At 43.5% G+C, this 26,131-nt stretch overlaps 2 protein-coding genes across 7 annotated transcripts; one reads left to right on the plus strand and one right to left on the minus strand.

The window, feature by feature from the left end:
- The first annotated feature begins 6,246 nt into the window (after positions 1-6,246).
- LOC144720070 (ubiquitin thioesterase OTUB1-like) lies at positions 6,247-16,113 on the plus strand. 4 transcript variants are annotated; one of them, XM_078596533.1, is made up of 7 exons: positions 6,247-6,320; positions 10,768-10,848; positions 10,979-11,077; positions 12,162-12,280; positions 12,606-12,690; positions 12,834-13,028; positions 13,665-16,113. In XM_078596533.1, exons 3-7 carry the CDS (start codon positions 10,985-10,987, stop codon positions 13,863-13,865), a joined length of 693 nt encoding a protein of 230 aa, XP_078452659.1. In that variant the 5' UTR covers positions 6,247-6,320; positions 10,768-10,848; positions 10,979-10,984; the 3' UTR covers positions 13,866-16,113. The 4 variants fall into 4 exon arrangements, with proteins under 4 accessions (XP_078452659.1, XP_078452657.1, XP_078452660.1 ...); XM_078596531.1 differs by having other exon boundaries at positions 10,768-10,829; XM_078596534.1 differs by having other exon boundaries at positions 10,771-10,848.
- On the minus strand, positions 15,909-25,354 carry LOC144720069 (leukocyte elastase inhibitor-like). Of its 3 annotated transcripts, none has more exons than XM_078596529.1 (5): positions 25,275-25,354; positions 21,766-22,651; positions 19,095-19,368; positions 17,600-17,753; positions 15,909-16,561 (listed from the first exon to the last, which is right to left on the minus strand). In XM_078596529.1, exons 2-5 carry the CDS (start codon positions 22,583-22,585, stop codon positions 16,373-16,375), a joined length of 1,437 nt encoding a protein of 478 aa, XP_078452655.1. In that variant the 5' UTR covers positions 22,586-22,651; positions 25,275-25,354; the 3' UTR covers positions 15,909-16,372. The 3 variants fall into 3 exon arrangements, with proteins under 3 accessions (XP_078452655.1, XP_078452656.1, XP_078452654.1); XM_078596530.1 differs by having other exon boundaries at positions 21,766-22,616; positions 25,275-25,353; XM_078596528.1 differs by lacking the exon at positions 25,275-25,354 and adding an exon at positions 24,930-25,273.
- Between the last annotated feature and the right edge of the window lie 777 nt (positions 25,355-26,131).

The raw sequence follows: 26,131 nt of genomic DNA on the forward strand, positions 1-26,131 counted from the left end.
GACGTTGTACGATGCAATATCCACGACCATTGTGTAGTTTGTTTGGAAAGCGCATCGTCGTGTCGTTATTGCCGTTGCTCGTTTAATCCGTTTTATTTCGAATAAAATAATAAACTCAATAATTAAACAGCTATTACGCATTCACTTACTAATTTGAAGAAAAAAGGCATTTACGCAATGATTAGATACCGTCAATCGTATGCATTTGTTTCCGTGTCACCGACAGCACTTGCATTGTAAGCATAATGCAGTAGATGCACATCGCAGCGACCATAGCGTTTGGGTAGACACCACAAAACCCCTTCACGACACTTCTAAAAAGTCTGAACCGCAATGCTACGACTTTAGGATATAATTATTTGAGTGGGAATACAGTGTTTATAATAGTTCGCACTGTTCTGCGGGTGTTTGCAAGAAAACAAGGCAAATCATGGCATCCAACTTTGCAAACATGTTGAGTGTTTAAAATGAAACAGATGTACAAAATATACTAATCGGCACAACACTGACCATTGCTAAATTTACGCCCAAAGACCTTTGCCCAGAATAAGAGCACAGGGTTTCTAGATCGGTCATTCTAGGGGCCAGTGGTTGGTTCGATCTTAAATTGCCAATTATTTTGGTCCTCTCTGATCTTTGCGAAACAATGTACACACTGCAATTGGTCGAGAGAAAAATAAAAATAGGAGGAAAAAACAACAACAACGCTTTCAATTGCGCATCATAAAGGACTGGCACTGGATAAAGTGAACTTTTACTTATTTAAGAGCACGTCTTTACTTAGGCGGCTGCTCTTAGCTGGAAGTAACGAAGCTGGTGGGCTTAGCCCCCCAGGCAAACACGCGCGAGCTTGTGCCACCCTTGCCACCTGCTGTGAAGCAATCTCGTCATCATCATCATCACGATCCATGGGGCAGATAGCCTCGCAGCTGTCCACTGCACGTTTGTTTCCACTTTCCTCCTCTGTCTTGTAGCGCCAATATGCTGAAATAGCGCCACGTGTCAATGGCACCGATCTCTTGTGATGTCGTCGTCAAGCCATGACTCTGTTAGGTCTTCCTCTCTTTGCCGTTCCATGCATTTTGCGAACAACACACTTTTACATGTTCTTGTTTGTTGTCAATCCTCAACATGTCCCAATAGTTCCAGTTTCCTTCTCATTACTGCCTGCGTCATCAGGTCGTCTTTTTTTCTGTGCAACATTTTTCCTACGTCTACGTTTCGATGCAGCATCCTCCTGTAGCAATGCATGTCGAATGCCAATATCTATTTTTACTCAGTGACAGTAACTGAATTAGCATCGGCATGTATTACACCACTGCAGCGGATATGCACGATGGCGCACGCGCTTTATTGTTGTTTGAGCATTGTTGTTACTTTGAAATGCCGAGGCACACCAGCCTCGGTCCCTTTTCATTCTCCTTACTGTGTTTAAATACCTGAATAACAGGAACACACCTTGCCCCATGGCCGGAGTTTGGGGGGGAGGGTGATGCACCCCAAAACTGAACACCTGTAATTTATTTTCAGTAGTTGACAATTCAGATTTCAAAATATATATAAATGATTATATATGCTCATGCCTTGCCCCCTTCCATCGCCTCCGTCCACGACAAATATATACCACACTAGACAAAATATACCCAAGGCCTTCGGGGATTAAATTGGGACTGCGTTCCTGTTCGGGCAATGACAAATCACTTGGCGCTACATTGCTGGGCGTATTCATATACACGTTACATCGTGACATAAATCCTTGTCAAAGGAAAAAGATATGCTAATCGAAGTAAGTAAACAATAAGCATGTTTGTATAGCCTAATTTGCAACTGTAAGTTTAATGCTCTGATTTGCATGATGAAAATATCCCGGCCAGATGTGTATACAACAAATAACCGAGAGTTCGTTGTACTTACAAATATCAGTATATGTTACTGTCACTGAGTAAAACGTAAGATTTCGGTGTTTCAGACAATTGCATTTTTCAGGAAATTTTTAGATTTATAAAGACATGGGGAGCAGCGGAATTTTTTTTTGCCAGATGAACGCCGTACAGATCGTGGAAGTTACTCTGACCATGGGTCATTTCAGTTTGTTGAAGGCAGGGATAATAAAAGTAAGGTCCATGTACGTACAGGACAATAGTGATATTAGTAAGTAAGTCAAACTCAGCTGTGCATCTTGCGCCATTCACACAAGACCTCACGGCGCTCTACAATACAATCCCAATACGAACTCTTAACATTAAATGAAGAGGAAAACAACAACAACAACCTGACACAGATGGATACGCGAGAGGAAATGAATGTTTTTAAATCCTTTATATTAAGTTCGCGTGCTTGCTTGCTTAGGACCGTGCAAATCTTTCGGTCGTTTTTTAACCCACTTCCCGTGATCCAATCGAGCTGACATTTTCCACACAGACTCGTTGTGCCAGACAATTATTGTTCGTGAAAAAAAAATTCCCAAAATTTTACACTTTTTAGGCAAAATTTTTTTATTTTACATATATTCAAATAGAACGCATTCATGGCTTTGGCTGAACGTCAGAGTGTAAGAGCCCAGAGCGTAACCCCTCCACAGGCCGTGGCGGAGTAGCACAGTTGGTAGTGCCCTCGCTTCCCATGCCAAAGGTCGCGGGATCGATCCCCGCGTCCTCCACAGGCGAATATATTTTTTAAATCCTTTATGTTAAGTTCGCTTGCTTGCTTGCGTGCTTGCTTGCTTGCGTGCTTGCTTACGACCGTGCAAATCTTTCGGTCGTTTTTTAACCCACTTCCCGTGATCCAATCGAGCTGACATTTTCCACACAGACTCGTTGTGTGTGACAATTAATTTTCGTGAAAGAAAATCCAAAATTTTACACTGTTTAGGGAAAACAAATTAAATATTTAATTACCAATTGTTTAATGGTGGCAGACAATCATCTGACGCATAGGTGGCAGCCATCTCAAGCCAGAGGACGAGAGGACTCTAGCCGCCACGCATATAAAGGATTTATAGTGAAAAACTTTGTTTTTACGGGTTTGCTTGTTTTCGGATGAGCCCTAAAAAAATTCGACTGAGGACAAGACATTTCACAATCGAGGCGCCTCTGCCACCCGCTGAACGCAGATGTGTCCTTGGTGCACTATTGTTCTGCTCTGCCGTCTGCCACCCCACGACAGCCCCCATAGTATGCAACAACTGATAATTGGTTTTTTACCCTTTTATCTGCCAACAAAACTGACACCTTTTTTACAAGGAGTCATGTTTGCATAGACCACAATACCTGCAGTCATAATGCAAACAAAAAACATAACTCTGATAAAGTATGCACTGTCCTTGAAGTTGATTGGTCCACACCCAAGACAGCTTTCCTTAGAGCCTAGTCTCACATGGTGTTGGACCAGATGACGCCAAAAGGCGCTCTAAGGAAAGCTATCTTGGGTGTGGACCAATCAACTTCAAGGACAGTGCATACATTATCAGAGTTATGTTTTTAGTTTGCATTATGACTGCAGGTATTGTGGCATATGCAAACATGACTCCTTGTAAAAAAAAGGTGTCAGTTTTGTTGCCAGATAAAAGGGTAAAAAACCAATTATCATATTTTTTACTGGCAAATGAGGTTCCAATGGTATGTAACACCTGTTATGCATGGTGGTCGCCTATGCCAGGCATTGTTCACTCGCGACGCAGCTTGTATCGAAACCACCCCCTGGTGGAAGCACAGTGAATGTCCACAACAGTCGCGCGTGCGGTCAGACGAACTCGCAGTCACGGGGTGTCCCAAAAACTCCAGTCTTCGCGATCCATGCGCGTTGACACACTTTACTCCCATTCAAATACACGTCAACTCCTTCCACGCTGCACGCGTCCGATGATTGTTGAACACGGCCCGCCTGACGCGCTAAGCAATTAACGCTGTTTACGTTATTCGGGCAGATTCAAATAAATGTTGAATACTGTGTGCGTGTGTGCACGTGTTCTGCGGGACGCTACTCACGATAAAGAGGGCTTCAGGAGTTCGTGTAAAATATTATTGAACAAAAATAGTAAAATTGCACAAAGATGTTGATGAAGTCAACACTCATCTGCAATCTTAAGTTTACCTTCAGAATATGAACAGTAACTCTATCTCCAGCATGCACACCTGCCAATAACGTTTAGAGAGGAATAAGATTATTCATCACGAGATTAACAAAAATGTGTTTTTTTTTTCAGCAGTAATAATACGATCGGAAGCAAAACATCGCATTCATGTTCCAATGCTTTTGTTGGTGTTCCTGTGCGGTGCAGAACAGTGCTCCCTGGACATCTGTGAAAAAGAGCTTTATAGTTCATCGGATTTCTCCAGTATAAATAAAGATTCTGATTTTAATCTCGGTTCAATTTGGGTTGTTTCTTTTTAAAACTTATTTTTCATTAATTTTTATGGTTCATGTGCGAATACCTTTCGTCGAAGTTGATTTATTTTAGTTTATTATTTCAGTCCTTAAGGCCGACCTGCACTGCGTGTTGTGCGCCCTGTGCTTCCTGACTTCTTGCACATGTTTATGTTGTACTATTTTCTCTTTTTATCATTTACATTTAACTTCTAGTTGATTTTCTTAATGTTAAAAATGCATTTCATTTTCTGTTACATTTTATTTGGTGTCATTATCTTTTCTACGGCCTTCCTGTGTCTGCCGAAGTGTAACGGCTCAGCCGTGCATTTGTTTCCACGAGAGAGGGCTCTTGAAGGTATTTGGCCTACTCTTCCACGCTGGCCAGACGTCTCGGAAGAGTTTGGAGTACCCACAATTTACTGCAGCACACGATACATGTCCCTACCGATCGACTGACTGTCGCGTTACGCTTGATATTGCTGGTTAGAGTCCAGCGTGCCAACCATCGCAATACTTAAATAACACCTTCACTTTCATCAGTAGCGTCACCAGCGTGGGGGCAGGAGGTGCCTTGGCTCCCCTGGTGGCTAAATCTACGAGTTGGGGCCTCCTTGACAACCGCCATGAGTTCTGTTTTCAACAACAGTGAAAATAACATAACACCATATTTTAAAAGCGGTTTAAAATAATTTTTAGTGAAAATGCTTTCACATAGAACACGTTTTCTGGGACATTTATATAATTAAATACGCGCCAATTGTATTGCAAAGAGACAATTACGGAGCAGTAGTGGCTGCATTGTGCGAAGACGGAGCGACCCCTACAGCGTCAGATGTTCGAGACCGTGAGAGTAACGACGATGCGATTCGGGCAAGAGGAGTCGGCGAAGAAGCATTAGCCTCTTAGGTGCGAGCGTGCGAGACAAATCAAATATTGGGGCCCCACCTGACCAATTTTCGCACCACCTGAGCTGATAATGTAGTTAGGCCACTGACTTGCGTGCTTTATTTGGGGGGTGGGGGTACTTTTCGCTCGAATGATGATTTAACATAGCTGTGAACCCATACGGTTAAGGAATCGCTCTTTGGTTATTTCGGTAAAGTCGCGTAGAAAGAAAATAAATTAAATAATAGAGTACGACGTTTCGATTGCAAGACAAGCAACCGTCATCAGGTAGAACTATTTGTTTGTGTTTCTTCCTTGTGATGGGACTTTGTAGAATTAACGTTGATATTTACAAGGGCACGGGGTGATCAATAAGGTCTCAATTGGCCTGTAATAAGGGGCCGTCCATACATGACGTCACGCGATTTTACACGATTTTTGACCCCCCCCTCCCCTTGTCACACGGCGTCACAAAAAGTCAGACCACCCCCCTAAAATATGACGTCACAAAGCTCTGTTCTCCCCCCCAGGTGCGTGACGTCATTTATGGACGGCCCCTAAGTTAGGGCACTGAATAGTCCATACTATTCTGGCAAATCGCTCGATGATGCTGGATGTAATTACCAGCGAAACGTCGTACTACTTAAATTGTAAACGTTGTGGATTTACTCTCCAACACACCGGTGGGCTGAAGTAGTCACTAATTGGCGTTTTGTTCACGTGACAAATCCCTTACTAATTGTCTGTGTCGGGTGGTGGAGGCTTACGACACAACATTTATACTTACGCGATCTAACCTAAAAACATTTATTATGAACAATATTGGTCGCGAAAGCCTACGTGCTAAACTCACTTATACGTCGTAGACCGGTTATGATTTAATCTCAGAAACCGCGATTAATCGAAACCGGCCCACAACGAACTCGCAGGTCACGTGGCCCCCCTCCGCCCCGCCCCCCGCTTCCACCCCCTCCCTCCTCCTCCTCCCACAAGGCACTGCGCGGCGAAGATGGCGGAGCAGCAACAGCAGCAGCAGCAGCCGGAGCAGGTTAAGCTGGAAGTGCAAGGTTCGTGTTGAGTAGTGAGAGGGCTTCGTCGATGCAACCAAAATAAAACCACACACGCAGTCCTCTCTCGCGGGGGGGGGGGGGGGGCGTGTAGCGTGGGGAACGACACGGAAGCCGGCGAGGGTTTTGAGTTGAAGCGGGCGGGGGGGGTAGAAAGTGCGGCGGGGTTTTCCTAGCGAGGGCCCCGTGGACGCGGCCCTGTCTCTCCCGGCGACAAAGGCGGCGGTCCCGAGGCCTCGAGTTTAGCGCCGGGCAGTGTTGCCGACGTTACAATATATACACAGACGTGTACACATGAGTGGCAATGACGATACACTCGCAGGGTTGGTGCGGGGATTTTAAGTAATTGTTGGTTTCCGAGGGTAAGCAGCACCTGAGCAGATGCCGTGGTGACGGGGGTTGAGGGGTAATCGGTATATTTATCATCGGTATTGGCTTTATATATTAGCACCGTTGATGAAAACATACTCAATCGCACCCGACTGTGAAAAACTTGGCCTGGAGCTTCCTGAATGAAAGAGTCGTGAACCCCCGCAGAGGCTCTCCTGGGTGATGATGACAATTGCAAATAGTTGTGCTTGCTGGCACCCGCCATATTCAGGTCATTTTCTCCACTGGTGTTGAGGACCACCGGTCGAAACGCACGTACGGGGTGTACAGCACTTCCTCGTGGTGTTATTGTTACGTTTGAGCGCGGACACATCGGTTTTAGGTTCTTCGAATTTTAGTGGTGCAGTCGGCGTCGTACAAATCCAAATGGGGACTCATTTCGAGGCAGGATCAGTGGCATCCCCGTGCCAAGAGAATCGTGACTCTGGGATATGACGCCACGCGACTTGTAAATTCGGAAGACCCGACGACATTGGGAAGTTTAATTTATATTCCCTGCCTCGTGTTCGTCGCATGCCGACCGAACTGAATTTATTTTTACTTCTCAAAAGCTGGAATAAGACAAAACGGATTGTTTTTACACCATTGGAACCTCCTTTGCCAGTAGCAAAATATGATAATTGGTTTTTTACCCTTTTATCTGGCAACAAAACTGACACTTTTTTTTTACAAGGAGTCATGTTGTGGTCAATGCAAACATGACTCCTTGTAAACAAATGTGTCAGTTTTGTTGTCAGATAAAAGGGTCAAAAAGCAATTAAAACTGATTGTTTTGTTTATGCAGCCACTGATGTGTTATGAGCATAAGCCACGCTTACACATAACCCATGTTGCTCGCGGGCAGCTGAAACCCGGATTCAAACCCAGAATCTCGGCAGTGTTGACTTAGTGCTCTGACCATGAGCCAACTTGGACACGTTGACTTGCTGGTCGTCTCTTATTCTAACTGACCCAGAGTTAAAGTAACCATCCTGGTCACCCATGATCAAACAAGCCCAATGCCATTGTTGTAATGCATTTCAGCAAACAATAAAATTTGGCTTTCACTCATTTGAAATGTAATTTCAGTGTACAATATATGTCTGGAGTTATTGATATCTGGTGAACCACTCGTTTCATTGCACGGAGTGTCATATAGCTTTAAGTGAGAGAGACCTGTTTCAATTGCACGGGGTTATGTCGATTTCCAAGAGTGTGCGTTGCATAATTTCCATGACTGGCTTGAGTCAAGTTCTGCCAAGCTGGAAACTGCCGAGCAACAATATGGGGGCAAGCTCCACACCTGCAGTCATTGGACACGATGCTCAATATTAAAATGGGTCGATGTTAAATCGGCCTTGACAATGCCTACCTTGCTTCCCTCCTATTCCACTTACCACGTGACCTCGTAGCATGGTGACTAAACCAAGTGGCATGCTGTTTTGTTACAAAATATAGCATGAAAACTGTAGGGTCGGGTATTCATGGCAATGTAGTTTTCAAGCTTCAGTGCTATGGACAGGCAGTTGAGCAAGGTGTGTGACAGTGCGGCTCTCACTGCCGAGGTACCCATTAAGATAGGAGTGGTTGCAGGGTTGGCCCAGCTAAAAGCAGGTAATTCATTTCTGAATGTTCCCCAGCCCTCTAGGTGAACCATGCGCAAACTGTTCTGTCAATAGAGAGATTGCATGGGGATATGGACTGTCTGAACTTGCCAAGTTCCAGCATGGTTTACAATTATCTAAGAAAATGGGGGCATTGACAGGTTGCGAGGGCTTGGAGGAGAAAGGGAGTTTATAAATGTTTCCTTAATAGATTCGTTATCACAATGGGGTTATGATTGGTGATTTTTAAACATGCCATTATAAGGTATTTGGTCAATACTTACATCTCTTAATTTAGGCTTTGACATGCGCAATAATGGTGACCTACTACTGATATTTTTTTGTGTAGAGCACACAGTTGGCAGGCTTGGGGTAATTCACCTGGGAAATTCTGTCCACAGCACCTAGAATCAAACATTATACACACGCTAACCTGCACCATGTTGGCCATGGGGGATATCCAGGTTCCTCGGCTACTTTAAATACATTTATATCGATAATTACGTAAAATAATTCACTTGAAGGGCAGGCGAATTTAACTGAATCAGATCACGCAAACATTTTGAACATTTCTATAGTGACGTCCAATAATGGAAGATTTATATTTACTGTTTGTAACCATGGTGTACATTTAAAGTGATTGGGTAATTCACGTAAACATGAGTAATATATAACTGGATTTGTTAACTTATAACTCAAATGTTTAGCTTCACCCACAGGCCAGCAAATGATAATAATTATAACTCAATAGTATGGATTTAATATCTAAAGAGGCAAGATTATTGTCCACATTTAAGTGGCATAATAACACATTCCTTGAAGTATTGCAAATAGTACCCGAATTGTGTTTAGAATCCTAGCAAATTGCAACCAATGACAGAACACGATGGACTTAAATGAACTGAGGAAAAAGACAGTTTTCTTTACAGTTGTTGGGTGGAGCAGTGGGAGGGGGGTGGGGGGGGGCGCTTGGGATTTGGCAGTGCATGTGGCACGAGTTTCCATGGTTTTTCATTGTCAGATCTACAATGGAATTGCCTTCTAAAGGAAATAAGGGAAATTACTGAGGCCCCATATCCCATTGAAGGCAGTTGTCATTCCGCATAATGAGTTTAAATAGCTGTGATATTTAAATAGATTTTTGGCTTTTGAATGTTTTTGATGCCTCAAGATAACGTTGCAATCTGAGGGGGGAAAAACACAAAAAGGCTACAGGTAGAAATATGTACTGTAGTTCAATTGATGCATAGATGTATTATATATTTGTCATCCCATTGAACTGTGATATGGACTCGCATAATATTTGATAGTAGAGAGAACATTGTAAACTCTTTCGCTAACATGAACTAATTCTGGCTGTCCCTTTACCAACCTGCACTGACAAGCATGGTGCATTATCGTAAAGCAACCTCCATTACTGACATGGTTATTTATTTTTCTGTTTGTAGAAATCCAAATCAATAATTTCATATTAATGAAAGAATAAAAGTAATTTGACCTTGTAAGAAATACTTCCTGTTAAAGGGTGCATTAACGAGGTAAGATACACTGCATATTATTGTAATTTAAGTTATAGCTTTGGGGCAGGATTTTACACGTACAATTTGACTACACAAGACCTTGCCTATGCAACTAGTGCTAACACTACATCTTCACAGTTGGAAGCATCTCAACGATTTTTGCCACGTGAACAGCATTCATTAACGTTCCATTAATATCTAAAATTATATGGAATAGCACTTGTAAGTGACAGTTAATTTCTGGCATTTGAGGTGGAGCGGAGCGATATAGCATAGTGGACTGCGCACTGCGCTGTGAACCCAGTGAGCTGAATTTGATTCCCGGCCACGGCTAACATCAGTGGGAAGTTATATCTGAAGTAATTCTGTCTGTCCCTTCGCCAACCTGCGCTGACAAGCATGGTGCATGATAGTAAAGCAACCTCCATTACTGAAATGGTTCATGCGTATTCAGTAATGCCTTCATCCATCAGTGTATTCACAAACAGCTGTAATTAAGCATTATATGTAAGGTCATATTTATAACTTTAGTTGAACATTGTGTTTTGGTGGCGTTTTTTAGTTGAAATTATAGTACATTTACATATGCAATATTTAATGTCTAGCATAGATATTAAGATATATTTATTGTATATCTTACACGGTTCGTTGCATACCACTTTTGTATTTTTCTGACTTTTCAATAATGCTTCTCAAAAAACTGTTGGAACAAAAATGAGCATTTTAAATACTTGTCATTCGTTTTAATGACCGTGACTGATGTATGAACAGGTTGTTTTGGGCTTGGAAAAAACAAAGTGCTTGTCCATACACCTCGAACGATTATTCCTCTTGGCTATTCCTAGGATTTGAGTAAAAGTAGAATTTAAATCTGAAGCGTTTGTAAAACTTTGTAATTCGATATTGAGCCACTCACCTGATGCATTCATGTGAATTATTTTTTGTCGGTTTTAGTAGACGACACTCAGGCGTATGATGAAGCCATTATCGCCCAACAAGAGAAAATCCAGCAAGAGGTAATTTCAGTTTTGCATCGTAAGTTATTTGAAAAATATTGTAAAATGTTAACACTTCCTTAACACTATAACATATATTGTAATTCTTAAATATTTCATGTTTTTTGTGTTTTTGAGAACACACTTCAACTAACATGTTTGTTTTTCAGATTGCCATGGCAACACCTCTAGTCTCAGACAAGCACGACATATCTGTTCTAATGAGGGAATACAATGATGATGATGAAGTTTACCAAAAAAAGATCAAGGTATTATTTTGCTTTTCTCCATCGGTGATTTTTTTTACCTTCGCTTCACAATCCACTCCTTTGCTGATGACTACTCTTCATCGTCGTCGTCATTAAAATCACAAGCAGAGAGTAATAGACTCTTAAATTCCGAAAGTGCCAAAACATCACTACTGGCTTGAACACATTTCTTGAATGGGTTGACAAGTGCCTGCACAAATTATATACAATGGATATGAAATCAAGAATGTACAAATCAAGAATGTATATGAAGCAGAAATTCGCTATTCTTACATGCCCCTTTCTCATGTACGTTTTGTGGGTATAAAAACCGATGAATCGATGCATTTGTCATTCCAATAACGTTTAATGATGTTGATCGTGTCCGTAGTGAATCTATCGAATGTGCTGGGCATGCTAATTTATCATGCCGAGTCATGGAGCAGCTAAGTAATGCATCTGGCAAAGCAGACATCGAGAAGCTAAAGTATGTTTTGAGTCAAAGGCTTCATCGCTTCTGGCTAGTTACTTTTACTGTTATAGAATTAACTTCTACTGTTATAAAGCACTGATTTGGCTGCAGTTGTAATGCTGTGCTCATGTCTTGGATGTAGCCCCTGTTTCATATATTTCAAGCAGTTCAATTGGGTCATGATTCTACACTCACAGATTCACTCCAATCACTTCCCGTCATTATTCAGTTGCTGCTTTCGTATCGCTTTAATTATTAAGACCTGAAGTAATTGCTTGCGTGAGCTGCACACCTTGATACCTAAACACATTTTTGCGGACTCGTTCTGCCAGATCGACTGGTTCTGCTTGTGCCTTATTGTAGATTGCATTTCTTCTTCTTTCCTCTGGCTGCTCGGCTTTGGAATTCCCACATCTCTCTATCCAGGGTTCCTATAACCTCACTCAATTAATTGACGCTCTGTATGTTGCTGCCTGCGTCACATTATTCAGACCTTTAGGCGTACGCTCGGCATGTGATTATCGAAACAAAACGATACATTTGCAAAACCATTAAAGGTACGAATTGTTTGATGTTTAAACGTACAGTATAATGTGTTTTCAATAATTGTTGGCTTGCGATTGAATTCTGCAGGACTTGTGCAACAAATACTCTCACATCAGGATGACGCGACGGGACGGCAACTGTTTCTACCGTGCCTTTGGCTTTGCGCATCTCGAGGCACTGATGGACAACCCGAAAGATCTTCAAAAGTTTGTTAACTTTAGACCTCACATCTGAGGAAGCCTGAGATCGAACCTTTTTTTTCCGCATCAACTGTATATACATCATTTCGATTTAAAGCTTTCGTGACTGCAGGGATTCATCTTCTTGGCTCTTTCGGTAAAGTCACGTAGAAGGGAAATAATAAAATAATATTTTATTATGCTTTTATTATTTTATTATTTCCCTTCTACGTGACTTTACCGAAAGAACCAAGAAGATGTATATACATGCACGATGCTTTTTGGAGTGTTACGTTAAAACGTCTTTCGTAACTTTACGTGAAAGAAACCCTGTAATTCGATATTTCAACAGGTTTAAGGCTGTTGCAGCAAAAAGTAAAGATGAGCTGGTGTCGTTGGGTTTTCCTGAATTCACGATAGAAGATTTTCACAGTACGGTGAGTTTAGTTAGACTCTGTTTTGTCTTGAGAAAAAAAAACTACTTTGAAAGTACAATTTTCTTGTTACACTAAAGGAAATAATATTGTCACTCTATATGTTGACCAACTTTGCAATTTTCTGTTGTCCTTTATTTTTGTAGTTCTTGGATATCATCGAGATGGTAGAGAAGCAGGCCTCTCTCGAGGATGTGCGTGGATCCTTCAACGAGCAGAGCACATCCGACTACGTTGTTGTCTACCTACGCCTTCTTACCTCTGGCTACCTCCAGAAAGAATCTATATTTTTTGAACACTTTGTGGAGGGTGGACGGACTGTTAAGGAGTTCTGCAGCCAGGTTGGCAGAAACGTCTGTGTGTCGATTGACATTGATGGGTCCGATTTTCACACAAAAACATGCCGTTCTTAATGTTTTGTGTTACGACATAGAATTGTACGGGAATATTTTAAAGTCAAATTTCCAATATCTTGGTGCTCATCTGACAAGTGGCATTTTGGGTTTTTAGCTGTACTCTGTAGTTAAAAAGCTTAAATGTTCAATATTTTGATAATTTTTAAAAAACACAATTTCATTGGTTGTTTCTGCAGTCTTGGTTTTTGTTTGTTTGGAATCTCAAGTGAAAAAAAATATCTTGACAGATTCTCAGAAAAACGTCTAACCATCCATATGCCTAATTTTCTTAGTTCATGAAGGGCATGTGCAAATATAAATTATGTGAAGCTCTTGTAATACGTTGAAATTGAGTGTAATACAATACTAAATGCAGCTGATAAATTCGCAGGTGTTATATATTTAATACCGCGTCTAAATGACATTTATACGTAAAAACAAGCATGATAGCATTACATTTTTCTTGCTGATACACTATAGCTCTAGTAAATTCTAAAACTTGAAACCATACGGTGATGGGGTTTTTTCCTCCCCATTGATTGCAAGAGCCATTTCCATGACCGATCGTTGTCGTTGTGGCAGGAGGTTGAGCCGATGGCGAAGGAGAGCGACCACATCCACATCATTGCACTGGCGCAGGCCCTTGGCGTCTCCATCCGCGTGGAGTACATGGACCGGGGAGAAGGCGGTTCTGTCAACCATCATGACTTCCCCGAGGGTACAGAGCCCTTTGTCTACCTGCTGTACCGCCCAGGACACTACGACATCCTTTACAAGTGCTAGACAAGCGTGCGTGTAGCCCCCATGCGTTGTGTGTGCGCGCGTAACAACATGTGAAAAGTTTTTGTGTGTTGCACGAATGCCCCAACCTTCAGTTCCAACTTCTGAGCATTAAGGCATCCTGGTACTGGTTTTAAAATGCATAATTTTGCAATTTGTTTGATCCATGGTAACAGATAAAAACAAATTGAAAGTTTCATCCCTGGTTTCTTTTTGCCTTGTATCGTAAGAGGGCGATTTAACATCCTGTACAAATACTGTAATCACGACAAAACATGCCGCATACATAAATATACCAACTTAGATCTTGCCTGTTGTGCTGCCTTTTTAATTGCTACTTGCTGTAAAAATCCCCTTTTCTTGCAATTCATGGTGTTTCTGTTTAATGTGCTTCTGATGTAATGTGCTTCAATGTACATAACCTACCCTTCATTGATAAAGTAATGCATACATTGCACATTTTCTGAGTTGTATTTAAGAGTGATATTGCCCAAACAGGTAAGAAACAACAGGTTTGCTTTTTGGAATCTGTCCTCAACAGATGTTAATATTCGTTTATAATTAAACCGTTTGCCATTGCAGTCATTTTCATTGAAATACCTCGACATTTAACAATAAATTAGGGAAAATTTTCATCACACTTATTTAACGTCTTGTGTGTTCTTGAATTGCCAAGTGTAACTTATTTTCACATCTGTACCCCTGATTATTTGTTAGCCTTGTGAACATGTTGCTACATCTGAGGCAAATGTGTAAATAATGGGGGGGGGTGTGCTGGTTGGATTGATCACGATCGTTTATCCAGGAAAAGCATCGCTGAGTTTCAAGACTCTTTTTCAGGAGGGTCCTGCCAAGATTTCTTGTTGGTGATGTTATTTAAGTCACAAACAATGCTTTTTAATTGGTTTATGCTTTTGAGATGGGTTGTAATTTGATCAGCTTAACAGCATTCCATCTTTAAAAGCATATGGTTAAAATGTGGAAATATGGTAATAAACTGTTACTCTCTGGCTTCTAAAAGCTGACAAATGGTGCATTTACAATTACCGTGTAATAAAATGAATTGATATTCTTGAAAAGCAAAGGAAATATTGTCTATGTAACACGTATTTTAAAATATGAGCATATACAAAGTTAAACACTTGAGGTGACTGCTTGGTAAAGTAAACATTTTTAAACAAAATATTGTAAAGTATTCACACGTCTTCACCAACTAAAGGTTATAATTGATCCAGGTTTGCCAAATACATTTTACAAAACATTCAAACCCCTACATAATGGCTAATTACAGTAGTGTCATTGTAGAACTGGCCAGATTTGGTGGAAAATATGGGGAGCATTGGTGTGGACACCGACAAAGGTGCGTGTAAGTGGCCAGGATGATTTTGCTCGTTTAAATGGTTGTAAAATATTTCAATGATTTTAATTTTGTTGTTTAAAGATTTAATTTATCATAAAACCATCTGTAAATGATCGAATGAGATCATCTCTGTATTCTTCCCAAAACAGATTGTCACTCAAGCAACATTAATGTTCAGATTATTTGTACCAACACATGCTTGTGCATGGAAAGCACATCGTCTTAAGCATCATTTCAGGCATCCTGCGTATTTTTCTTTGTGCTTGGGATATCCACCAGCCAACAGTAATGCTTAAAACATTGCACATTTTGTAAAATATTGATCCAGTGGCGTGCTCGTTCCTCGTGCGCGCACGTGTGGTTTATCTTTGCGCAGCCCATTTACACGTGGACCGATCGGTGATGCAGCAGTTATGGGTCTTTTTTTCTGTTGGGTTTTTGTTTAGCGGTGTTGGCCAACTTTGCAACCAAATTCCATGGTTACCACGCATTAAAGACTGTTTTCAATTCAACATGTACGATGGATTCAAGTGTTCTAATTTAAATGTGGGTCAGCTGGTCATTTACCTTAAAAAGCCAACGCCTTTGAAGCTGAATTCTTAAGCAATTCTACCTTTCTGTGTCTATAGTTAATTTTATATTCAGCCTCGTAAGCAAAATAAAGGTATGACAATAAAGACAATGCAGACGTTTGAATTTGCGTGTAATTGCCCAAAACGGTTCAAGTTCACAGTCTCCCAAACCAGCCAAGTATGTTTTGGTTCTTGAGGTATGATGGGCAGCTTTATTTGTCTTCATACAAGATATCTGCACTCTACAAACAGGTTATACATTGTCATAACTTTCATTTTATTACGAAGCCTCCAATAAAACGTTTTGTTTCTACCAGAATGCATGGCGTGTGCTCCCTTTTATTTTAAATGAGGGGGGAGGGCAACTTTGTAGATGTTACGAGTATGGTATTAATCCTGGTCATTTTAGATGTGTAAAAATCATGGTTACAATTAGGAATTGATGCAAGTGTATCAAATCACATTTTAATGTTTGGGGAAAAAAAGTAAAACATTTTAATGCTTAAATGGCATTTTCAAACATTTGGACAAGGATCAGCAATAAGTTTGCTAAGCTCTTAAGAATGTGAAGTGTGTCATCACTGCTTGGGATCTGCCACTCGGCCCATGAAGATCACAGCTCTCGTTTTCTCATCGTATATGAGCACCACAAAGGGCCTGTCCACGGTCACCGTTGGTGGCATGGATATGGGCATGATGCCAACGACGGTCTCGGCCTTGGCCTCTGTCCCTTCCTCGTTCACATGCAACACTGACTTATGAGTGATCTGGAAGAAAAGAGACATGTGGGTGCTTAGCAACACGATTTTTTAAAATGCATATTAATCATCGGTTTTTATAACATTGCCTAAGGTCGTTACAGTCCAAGGAATGTCCTCGGTTCAACTCGCCCCATCAACCGTTTGTAATCAGACAATCTGGTCATGGATTGCATGTCATTGTGCCTTGGCAATTGCACAAGAGGCATGCTACTTCAAAATTAAAGTAACCATTAACGTGTGAGTTATAACTAATAGCATCTGCCAAGTTGGTTGTGGACATTTCTAGGATGCCTAATTTGAACAGGTTTTGTGTATAAATGGTAAAAGTGTTTCCCCATTCTTGAGTTATAAGACATGAATGCCTTGTTTCCACTGCTAGTGGGGACCATGCCGAGTTAGTTCGCCTTCCCAGCTGGGCTCAGGAGCGGGTGTGTTTGAAATCCCAGCCTGGCCACACTGAATCCCATGGTATTCCAAAGCCCCAACGCTTCTGGGGCCATTCCATACACTTCTAGCCAGGGCACGCCTGGGACAGTTTTGCGTCACGGTGGAATGCATTTGCCGTGACGCCACTAGCTTTGCATTTCGTCAGCTAAAAATGCATTCGTACGACAAATTACAAAAGTGATATCCTGACTCATCCCGTGCCTACACGGAGTAAAGGAAATTGATTAGGGGAGGAGCACAGGCCTGGACCTTGAGGTGAGAGGATTGGTGGTTTGTGTGGACCAGGACCTGGGCCCTGGTGTTGTTTCTGGACCAATCTGGGCCATTCCTGGGCTGCAAGAGTCTCGTTTCCAGTGGGCATGGAAATAAGGAATCAATTAAGCAGCTACTAAATTTTACAGGCTCTGCACATTTGGGTAATGTGACATCATTAAAAAACTGAACACTTGTATTTTACGGAAAGGCAAACTTTTGTATCACGGCAAGAGAAGAGACTCCACTCTCTAAGAACAACTGAGCTTCACAGGGCTTTGAATGCACCCTTGTTGCTGCACGTGAGAACAGGTATGCTGTTTCCATAACCACACGCCAGCTTACCTTGTCCACGTGTAGCTTCTGCATGCCGGTGATCCGAGACAAGTCTGCTCCGTAGCTGAACATGCTGGACATCCCCATTGCACTCAGGTAGGCTTTCAGGTCATAGGACACGCTGATCTTGAACTTTGGAAGAGATAGCTGGACATAGTGGTTGCTGTAAGAGTTTAAATGTGTCAGGCCACTGTCGGTATTTTCACAGTCATGGCATGGGTTGGTCCCACATAGGCATTCACACATGTAACAGTGCAGTATAAAACACTTGATATAATTTCATTGTTTCTCACATTGCGGTTTTATGTGGGCGGTGAGGGAAGTGCATGGGGGCACTTATGAGTCATGCTGTTTTATTTATGGGAAGGACATTTATAAACAGTTATTCAGGAAAGTATTGACATTTACATCATAAAAGCCATTTTCCTGATTAAACCTCATTATTCATCTGGTCATTTAACTTTGCTTGTTAGTAAAAACAAAACAAATGTAGCTTGTACAGCACTGATGTGGAATATTTTCATAGTGGCTAGGAACCTTTCGAAAATTAGCTCTCGAGATATAACACGCTATGTGTGAAGAGGTACAAAAAGGTGTATGTTTTTTTGGCCTCAAAGGACCTTTGCTTGCCTTCTGTAAATGCAATAGATCCATTGATCCGTATCAGTTAAACCATAACAACAAAGGCTCCTCTGTAAAATGTGGAATTTGCAAGAATCAAAGACATAATACTTGTGAGATTAATTATGTAAGTAGACATACAACTCTGACAATCCACTGTTAGATGACGGCCTCCCCACATCATTTGGGTTATGGGGTGGTTAACTAAACTTCTGAAAATGAAGCAATCAATTTGACGATTTTGCAATGAACGTTACACTCATATGCACAGTCGGTGGATAAGCGCTGCCCTCGACTGTGTGGACCAGAGATCAACTGAAAGGACCTCAGAGATAGCTTCGTGATACCTGCTTCTGCGGATCATTCTCTAACACCAAGGGTTGCACTACTCTGCAACAGACCCGAACGGATACTTCGTCTCATTACATGATGCCAATAGCACAAATTGGGATAACATTGTTGGGGCTGGGGTGGGATAATAATAATGATACTTTAAAGCTTTCGTGACTGCAGGGATTCATCTTCTTGGTTCTTTCAAGGTACGCCTTCTGGTGTCATCTGGCCCTACACCAATGGGGACTAGGCTCTAAAGAAAGCCGTCTCGGGTGTGGGCCAATCAACTTCAAGGACAGTGCATATTATCATCCTTATCAGAGTTGCTTCTTTTTGTTTGCTTTTTTGACTACTTGTGTTGTGGTCATTGCAAACATGATGCCTTGAATAAAGGTGTCAGTTTTGTACCAGTTAAAATGGTAAAAACCTACTATTATCTTTCAGTAAAGTCACGGTGACTTTACCGAAAGAACCAAGAAGAATAATGATACTAATTTGATAATGTCATTGCACCTGCAATCATTGTGCTCATGTCGTACACTTTTCGTACCTGGGACCCAGCAAAGAGAGCCACTCCTCCAGCTGCTCCTGGGAGACGCTCTCCTCCACCTTGGGCAGGTCCTCTGTCCTGTGCGGAACGATGACCAGCATGCTCGCGCCGCCCTCATACGGCAGCTTGACGACTGTGGAACGCAACTTGCGGTCCTGTGTGTAGCTGAGCTTGGCCCTTTGGTGCATTGTGGGCACCATCATCGAGTAGCTGCTGTTGACCCAGAAGCGGACGTTCTTCGTGAGGTCGGGTTCAAACTTGTTTCCCCACGATCCTGGTGACGAATAATTCACATGTTCAGACCTTGAATGTGTGTGTGTGTGCTTTAATGTGTGTGTGTGCTTTAATGTGTGTGTGTGCTTTAATGTGTGTGTGTGTGTGCTTTAATGTGTGTGTGTGCTTTAATGTGTGTGTGTGCTTTAATGTGTGTGTGTGCTTTAATGTGTGTGTGTGCTTTAATGTGTGTGTGTGCTTTAATGTGTGTGTGTGCTTTAATGTGTGTGTGTGCTTTAGAGTGTGTGTGTGCTGCAAAAGGAAGGAAAGAGAATCACAGTTCTTTTAAGCGCATCAGATCTCAGAAGCTTCGTGGGTCTAAGCTTGGATAGTACTTTGATATGCGATCACCATACATAAACAGGTTGTGTGCAGTTGAGTGCAGTGCAGTAAAATCCATTAGTGTATAGTAATATACAGTACTCTCTCGTCTGTACTCATCTTCACCAACCCACTGACCAGCATGGTGAAGTTTGTTTTAAAACCTCAGCAGTGGATTGACAAAAGTTACGACATTTTGGCTAGCAATTAAAACGTCTATATTTGCGAGTTTTATATTTGTTTTATGTCATGGTCACAAACAGATTTGGTTCCACTCATACAATAACGTGTTAGAAATATCAGAGCAGAGTCAACACCTTTGTGGTGCTCTTAATGTTGAACTATCCGCATATATATCCTCAGCGTTTACTTTGGCGTTATTGTATTATTGCTATAAATCTCATCGTGGTATTATAGAAATGTAGAGTGCAACAAGATAGGCCTGTTATAGACATGCATGGCCTTGTACTCTAGTGGTAGTGCCGTACACCAATAATCCCTACTCCTAACTCAGCCTAGCAGCGTTCCGTGAAAGAAGAAACGCCTTAGACATCAAGCTCCCTTTCTTGCTTTTCAACGGGCGAATGGACATGCCACACCTCGTGACACCAGCGACACGGGTTCGATTTGGGATTGAACGGAAAGAGTGGCAGAAGCTGTTAATAGCTGAGACTGTGGGGATATCTATAAATGGATCAGTCCACCCTAAACACGCCGAGGCTGACTGAGTTACAGCCTCTCCTGCGAAAGTCATTATCGTCTCCTCCCGAATTATAAGATGCACATTTTCCTCCTGTGAACGTTGGGGGTGCGTTTCATAATCCGTTAAAACACATTTGTGTACGTTTATTGGCACATGTCAGAGGTTTGGGTGGGAGTGCGTCTTAGATTATGGAGCGTCTTGTTAATCCGGAGAACGTCGACTCAATACCGTAACTACACTGTTTGGTTAAAATAAAATAAGACTACATTGCGGCACATGTGTCGCGTAAAATGTTACCCCTTGTTTCATAGGGAGCCAGACGGCTCCAGCAAATGTACGTCTGCCCGTTAATTTGAGGACACCTCCAAATTGTCACGAACACTACAAAACAATAAACCTACCGCTACGAAACTTTACCACGCTGCTTAACGAATGCCAATATCCAGATCCGTATGGAGGTTTTTTTGGACAAGATTGGCAATATATATGTATTAATAAAAGTTTCGTATATTTTTTTTATATCTTTCAAAAAGATTATTGTGCTGCTTTCCCAGCGAGTTTAGGTCGCGCGCTTTGAGGCCCCCTTAATTGAGGCTACCTTCGTAGACCGGTTTGCCAGTAACATCGCTTTTTAAAGCCATATTTGATTAAATCCACTGCTAAATGAATGGCTCCCACGCCATGTCGGTCACGGGGGTTGTTTGACCATACTTCACCACGCTTGCCAGTGCGGGTTGGTGAAGAGGGAGCTTGCCTGCAACCGGTTCAGGTATTACTCGCCACTTGATGGGAACCATGGCTGGGACTCGAACTCAGGAAGCCGGGGTCGCAGCGCAGTGCCCATAGCTGTCAACCCACACGGTTTACCCCGTGTTCTTGTCCAGGTCCATACGGCGTCCAGCAGTTTCAATACGGGTAATATTTTATTTACTCATTGTTTTTTTCGGTAAAGTCACGTATGTAGAAATAAAATAACATTTAAATAAATACAATTAAATTAAATGAAAACATTAATTACATTTTATTTATTAAAATTGTATTTTATTTCTACATACGTGACTTTGCCGAAATAACAAATGAGTATAATTTCTGCAGTCACGAAAGCTTCAATTCTAGATTTAACATTTGTGTTGTCTATTTGTTCGTGTTTCTCCCTTGTGATGGGACTTTGTAGGATGAACTTTGAGATTTATATGGACACGAGGTATCCAGTAAGGTCTGAATTGGTCTATAATATCGGCACTGATAAGGGGTTGACAAGTATGCATCCCAGATTTCTATCGCTTGATAAAAAAAAACACAATGAGGTATAGTTTTACGATTAAAACAACTGAGAAGGGGTGGGGGGGGAGAAAGCAATGAGATGGGTGGTACCTTTGAAATAAATGACATTGACGATCACGAGGGAGGTATCCGTGTCCACGTCGGAGATGACATCCGGGAATTTCTTCGAGGTGACCTTCTCAATGTAAGCGTTCATGAGCTCCACCGCATTCTTCGAGTCGCCAAAGTCCACCGACCTCACGTTGCTCTTGAACAAGTGGGCGACCGTGCGCGTGAACTGCCGGTACAGCCAGAGGCCCTTCTTGCTGAAGACCACGTTCTTGCCCATCAGCTCGAAGCCCGCGCTTCTCTTGTAAAGGGCGCTGTTGAGCCTCGCGAAGTACTTCATGGACTTGGCCTTCTTCTTTCCGTGGAGGAACTCCTTGAAACCGAGAGCCGTGTCCAGCTCGGCCCGCGTGCTTCCGTTCGCGCCCGCGGTCACGACACCCAGAGCCGAGGCGATGCTCAGGGGCGAGAAGAAGATGTTGTCGGCCGGTCCCGCGCCTCCCAGCACCTGCTTGTAGAGCCTGAAGCCCAGACCGTTGACGGCAGAGGCGATGCGCTGAGTCTTGGACTTTTTCTTGTCCTTTCTACCCCTTTTGCCTTCGTCTCCGTGGGGCTCCCTCTCGTCCCCCTTCTCCTCGGAACTGCCCTCTTCCGATGAGGCCGCGGGACTTTGGCCGGGCGCCAGCGGCTCGGGGTAGTCCCACGTCTCGTTGGACGCGAGCGGTTGCTCCGTGGCCTGGACGCTCAGGGAAGGTGGGATTAGATGGAAGGGCTGCATGTAGGGCCGTTCGTCGTAGTCCTCTTCGCCCACGCAGGGGGAGCAGAGAGCAGCGCAGAACGCCAGGAGGACGATGAAGAGCTTCATCGCGGCAGCTTCACCACCGCCGAACAACCAGCTGCGGGCGAGCAGAGAGAGAAGGGCTTCTGGAACCTGAGGCATCACAGGGAGATGGTATTACAACGCGCGCGTGTGTGCGTGCGACAGTGCTCGCTAACGGCACTTGCCCCAACAGTCTGCTAAGGCTATACCGGGGGGGGGGGTTCTTTGTCTTTGTCAGGGGGCACAGCCACATGTTACTAATGGTGAGCGGCGGTGCAGCGGTTAGCGCTACGCTGCGCACACGAACCTGGCGGGTGACCCGTGTTCGATTCCCGCTCACGGCCAACACCCAGTAACGATTATTTGAACCGGTTCTGGGCCTCCCCAAGGTCGACTCGACCTCAAATGAGTACCTGGTGTAGTATGTAAACATCGCCACTGGGGAGACAAAGGTGGCCAGGCGTGGTGCTGGCCACCCACCTCCCTCGTGTTGCCCTGCCCGCCTTCATAGGTGCTACTAGCTAACAGCACTTGCCCCAACAGTCTGGTCAGGCTATACGGGGGATCTTTGTCAGTTCAACACGTAGGCTTTCGCGACCAAGTTTATTCATAATAAAGTTATGTTTTTATTAGATCGCGTAAACATAAATGTGTCGTACCCCTCCACCACCCGACACAGCCAGTCAGGTTTGTCACGTAAACAATGCGACAATTATATTCTTGGTTCTTTCGGTAAATCTCCAAGCATATGAATCGCTGCAGTCTCGAAAGCTTTAAATCGAAATTTAAATGCGCCAATTAGTTACTACTTCAGCCCACCGGTGCGTTATTATGGGGGGGGGGGTCTTCATTGTCTTTGCCACATGTGGTAAGCAGCGGGTGCCCGACCAGCGGAATGGTTGTGGAGCCTACAGACGCCTGAATCGGCGCTTCGCCTACTGCAGCGGTAGTAGATGCGCTCCAAGAAAAGGCGCACAAAACGAAACGGTTCGAGACAGCTGCCTGCCGAGGAGCGCATAGAGCAGAGGCGGGGAACCTTTTTTCTGCCGAGGGCCATTTGGATATTTATAACATCATTCGCGGGCCATACAAAATTATCAACTTAAAAATTAGCCCGTTATATTTGGTCAAACATTTAATTCACTCACCCCTAATGCGATGGCTGGAACTGCTTCTCTTTGGCGAGGCGTGTGATGTTAGCTGGTGTTGATGATGTTGCTGCTACTCGCAACTGCTTTTCCAGGTTTGCTCCGAGATTTATTGAATTTCGAGTCCCGCCTGCGGTTGCCTTGGCAGGGCCACACCAAATGATTTCGCGGGCCTCATACCGCCCGCGGGCCGGACGTTCCCCACCCCAACAATGACGCACACAATGTTTCGATTTAAAGCTTTCGTGACTGCAGGGATTCATCTTCTTGGTTCTTTCGGGAAACGTAGAAGGGAAGTAATAAAATAATAAAAAATAAAACATAATAAAATAATTCTCACGACGTTTCGGCCCTTCTACGTGACTTTACCGAAAGAACCCAGAAGACGACACACAATGTTGTCACACGTCCAACCGCGTATCCGCGTATGTATGTTTAACTTCTTTCGCGCCGTACGTAGCCAACCGTGCTAATCGGAGGTGCGGGATATGAGTGAATTCAACCCGAATCCTGAATAACAAAAATGCGAATATAAATAGGTTCGCCACATTTACCCGAAATCGCACCAACAACCGAACCCGCACAAAGCGAGGGAAGTCGGTATTCGAAGTGCACCGTCGCATTTATCGCAGCTTGACGAAGAGAGAAATCGGCGGACTCAATGAGCGCGTGACCACGTTCACACGGAGCGCTTGGCACGCCGTTCGTTTTACGAGCAAAGACCGAGACCACGTCCACAGCGGAGACGGAGCGATGAAATCGTCTGGCTGTTGCCGGTGCGAGGTGGATTAACGATGAGTCGCGGGGGACCGTAACGGCGCGGGAGCAGGCGGTGGGTTGGCGAGGCTTGCCGAGGCTTTTCACTCAGCAGTGGATCGATGATGTGGCTGATCGTGATGGAGAATACGCGCCTGCAATTGATAGGTTTCGTGGAACTGGTTTTTGGGTGTGGGGGGAAAAAGTACCTGGCTCGAAATCGATAAAATTCGTCTGTGTAGCAGCCTCGGTGGTAGACGCCACGTGTGTGGTGAACACGTATCACGAATTGCACGACTGCGTGGCGAAACATATTTAGATTATAGGCCTGCCGAACGCAGGCAGAGTCATTGTCGGGTTTTGCTCGAGCATACATCAGCACGCGTAAATGTATCTTGTAATTGTATTGTGTGTTGCGGTTGCACCCGAATCAAGAGCCGAATGGCTCACAGGGTTATTCCAAATAAATGAAACTGAAACTGTACCTTCACCGGTTTAGATTTCACTCGCCGCTGACGTTCGGCGTGGCCGCGTGTCGAACTCGTGGTCTTACAAAATGCGCCGCCGCTCTCCCCGCACATTTGATGAAATTATTTGAAGCAAATTTTGAGATCGAACAGCTCTTATACATTTCGCATTCATAGATAATAATAATAATATCGACGGTCAAATTAACACAAAAACACACGTTTACTGTAGTAGTAGTATATACATTGATTCTTCAATAGAGAGCTACTTGCGCGATAAGGGCCAGGTGGAGGCTGAACAAGAACAGCGCTGAGGTGCCTTGATGCTGGTGGGATGACAACCGCGCTTCGCATCATACTCACGACCAGGAGATGATCCGAGTCAAATCCACTCCGTCTGCCGAGCCGACATACGCATTTATGCGAGGCACACACGCGACTCGAAAATGTCAATATTGTCTCTTCTGCTAATGTTGCATCTCTCAAAGTTAATTATTCACGCTGTGCCATCCTAGCCACCCCCCCACCCTACCCCGGGCAAACAACGGCCCTGACCCCTCCTCGTGACTAATCACCACGTGCACGACTCCCCTCGATCGTCCCACGCGTTGACTTCCCAACGCAAGACGAAGTTAATTCGCAAGGCGCATAAATGCGACCGCATCTCAAGACGGCTGTGTTAGTCGCTGAAGGTCGTGGCGGGTCTGTTTTCTCATTCCCGTTGATCTGTGCAAACCCCCCCCCCTCCACACCCCGCTGTGTCGTTTCCGTTCTGCTGGAGTGTGCACCGATGCTTACTTTATTGAGGGCGACGTTGGCACATGAAATAAAGATTGACTGAGAAAGAACGCCATATAGACAGTATCCATTAGTTATTGGAACGTTGAGGACAAACGGAGATTACAACGAACGCGTGTTTCGGCTATCCGCGGTTGACCTAATGAGGTCTGTTTTACGGAACACGGGGATGATGTTTTCTGCTATACGCGGCTTGACGTTGCTAAGATTGTTGCTAAGATAGTTGTTGGATGGGCATAAGAGAGGTAAGAGTTGCTGCACCCGTTGGAAGGTACATCTCATAGGTGGGACAAAGTCATTGTTATGCAAGTCCAAGTCGAGTCGCAAGTCATCAAATTCATGACTCGAGTCTGACTCGAGTCCAAGTCACATGACTCGAGTCCACATCTCATAGGTGGGACAAAGTCATTGTTATGCAAGTC

Source organism: Lampetra planeri, chromosome 7 (genome assembly GCF_965212315.1).
Source record: "Lampetra planeri chromosome 7, kcLamPlan1.2.h2, whole genome shotgun sequence".
Classification (NCBI taxonomy): domain Eukaryota; kingdom Metazoa; phylum Chordata; class Hyperoartia; order Petromyzontiformes; family Petromyzontidae; genus Lampetra; species Lampetra planeri.

Excerpts from the sequence above, each read along its gene's own strand:
- LOC144720070 (XM_078596531.1), top strand. The coding sequence starts at position 6,263 with ATGGCGGAGCAGCAACAGCAGCAGCAGCAGCCGGAGCAGGTTAAGCTG. Across the intron at positions 11,078-12,161 it reads TTTACCAAAAAAAGATCAAG|GACTTGTGCAACAAATACTC; the intron begins GTATTATTTTGC and ends TGAATTCTGCAG. Across the intron at positions 12,691-12,833 it reads TAGAAGATTTTCACAGTACG|TTCTTGGATATCATCGAGAT; the intron begins GTGAGTTTAGTT and ends TTATTTTTGTAG.
- LOC144720069 (XM_078596528.1), bottom strand. The coding sequence starts at position 25,025 with ATGTGCGGGGAGAGCGGCGGCGCATTTTGTAAGACCACGAGTTCGACA. Across the intron at positions 22,652-24,929 it reads TGAAATCTAAACCGGTGAAG|GTTCCAGAAGCCCTTCTCTC; the intron begins GTACAGTTTCAG and ends GTGATGCCTCAG. Across the intron at positions 19,369-21,765 it reads CAATGTCATTTATTTCAAAG|GATCGTGGGGAAACAAGTTT; the intron begins GTACCACCCATC and ends ATTCGTCACCAG.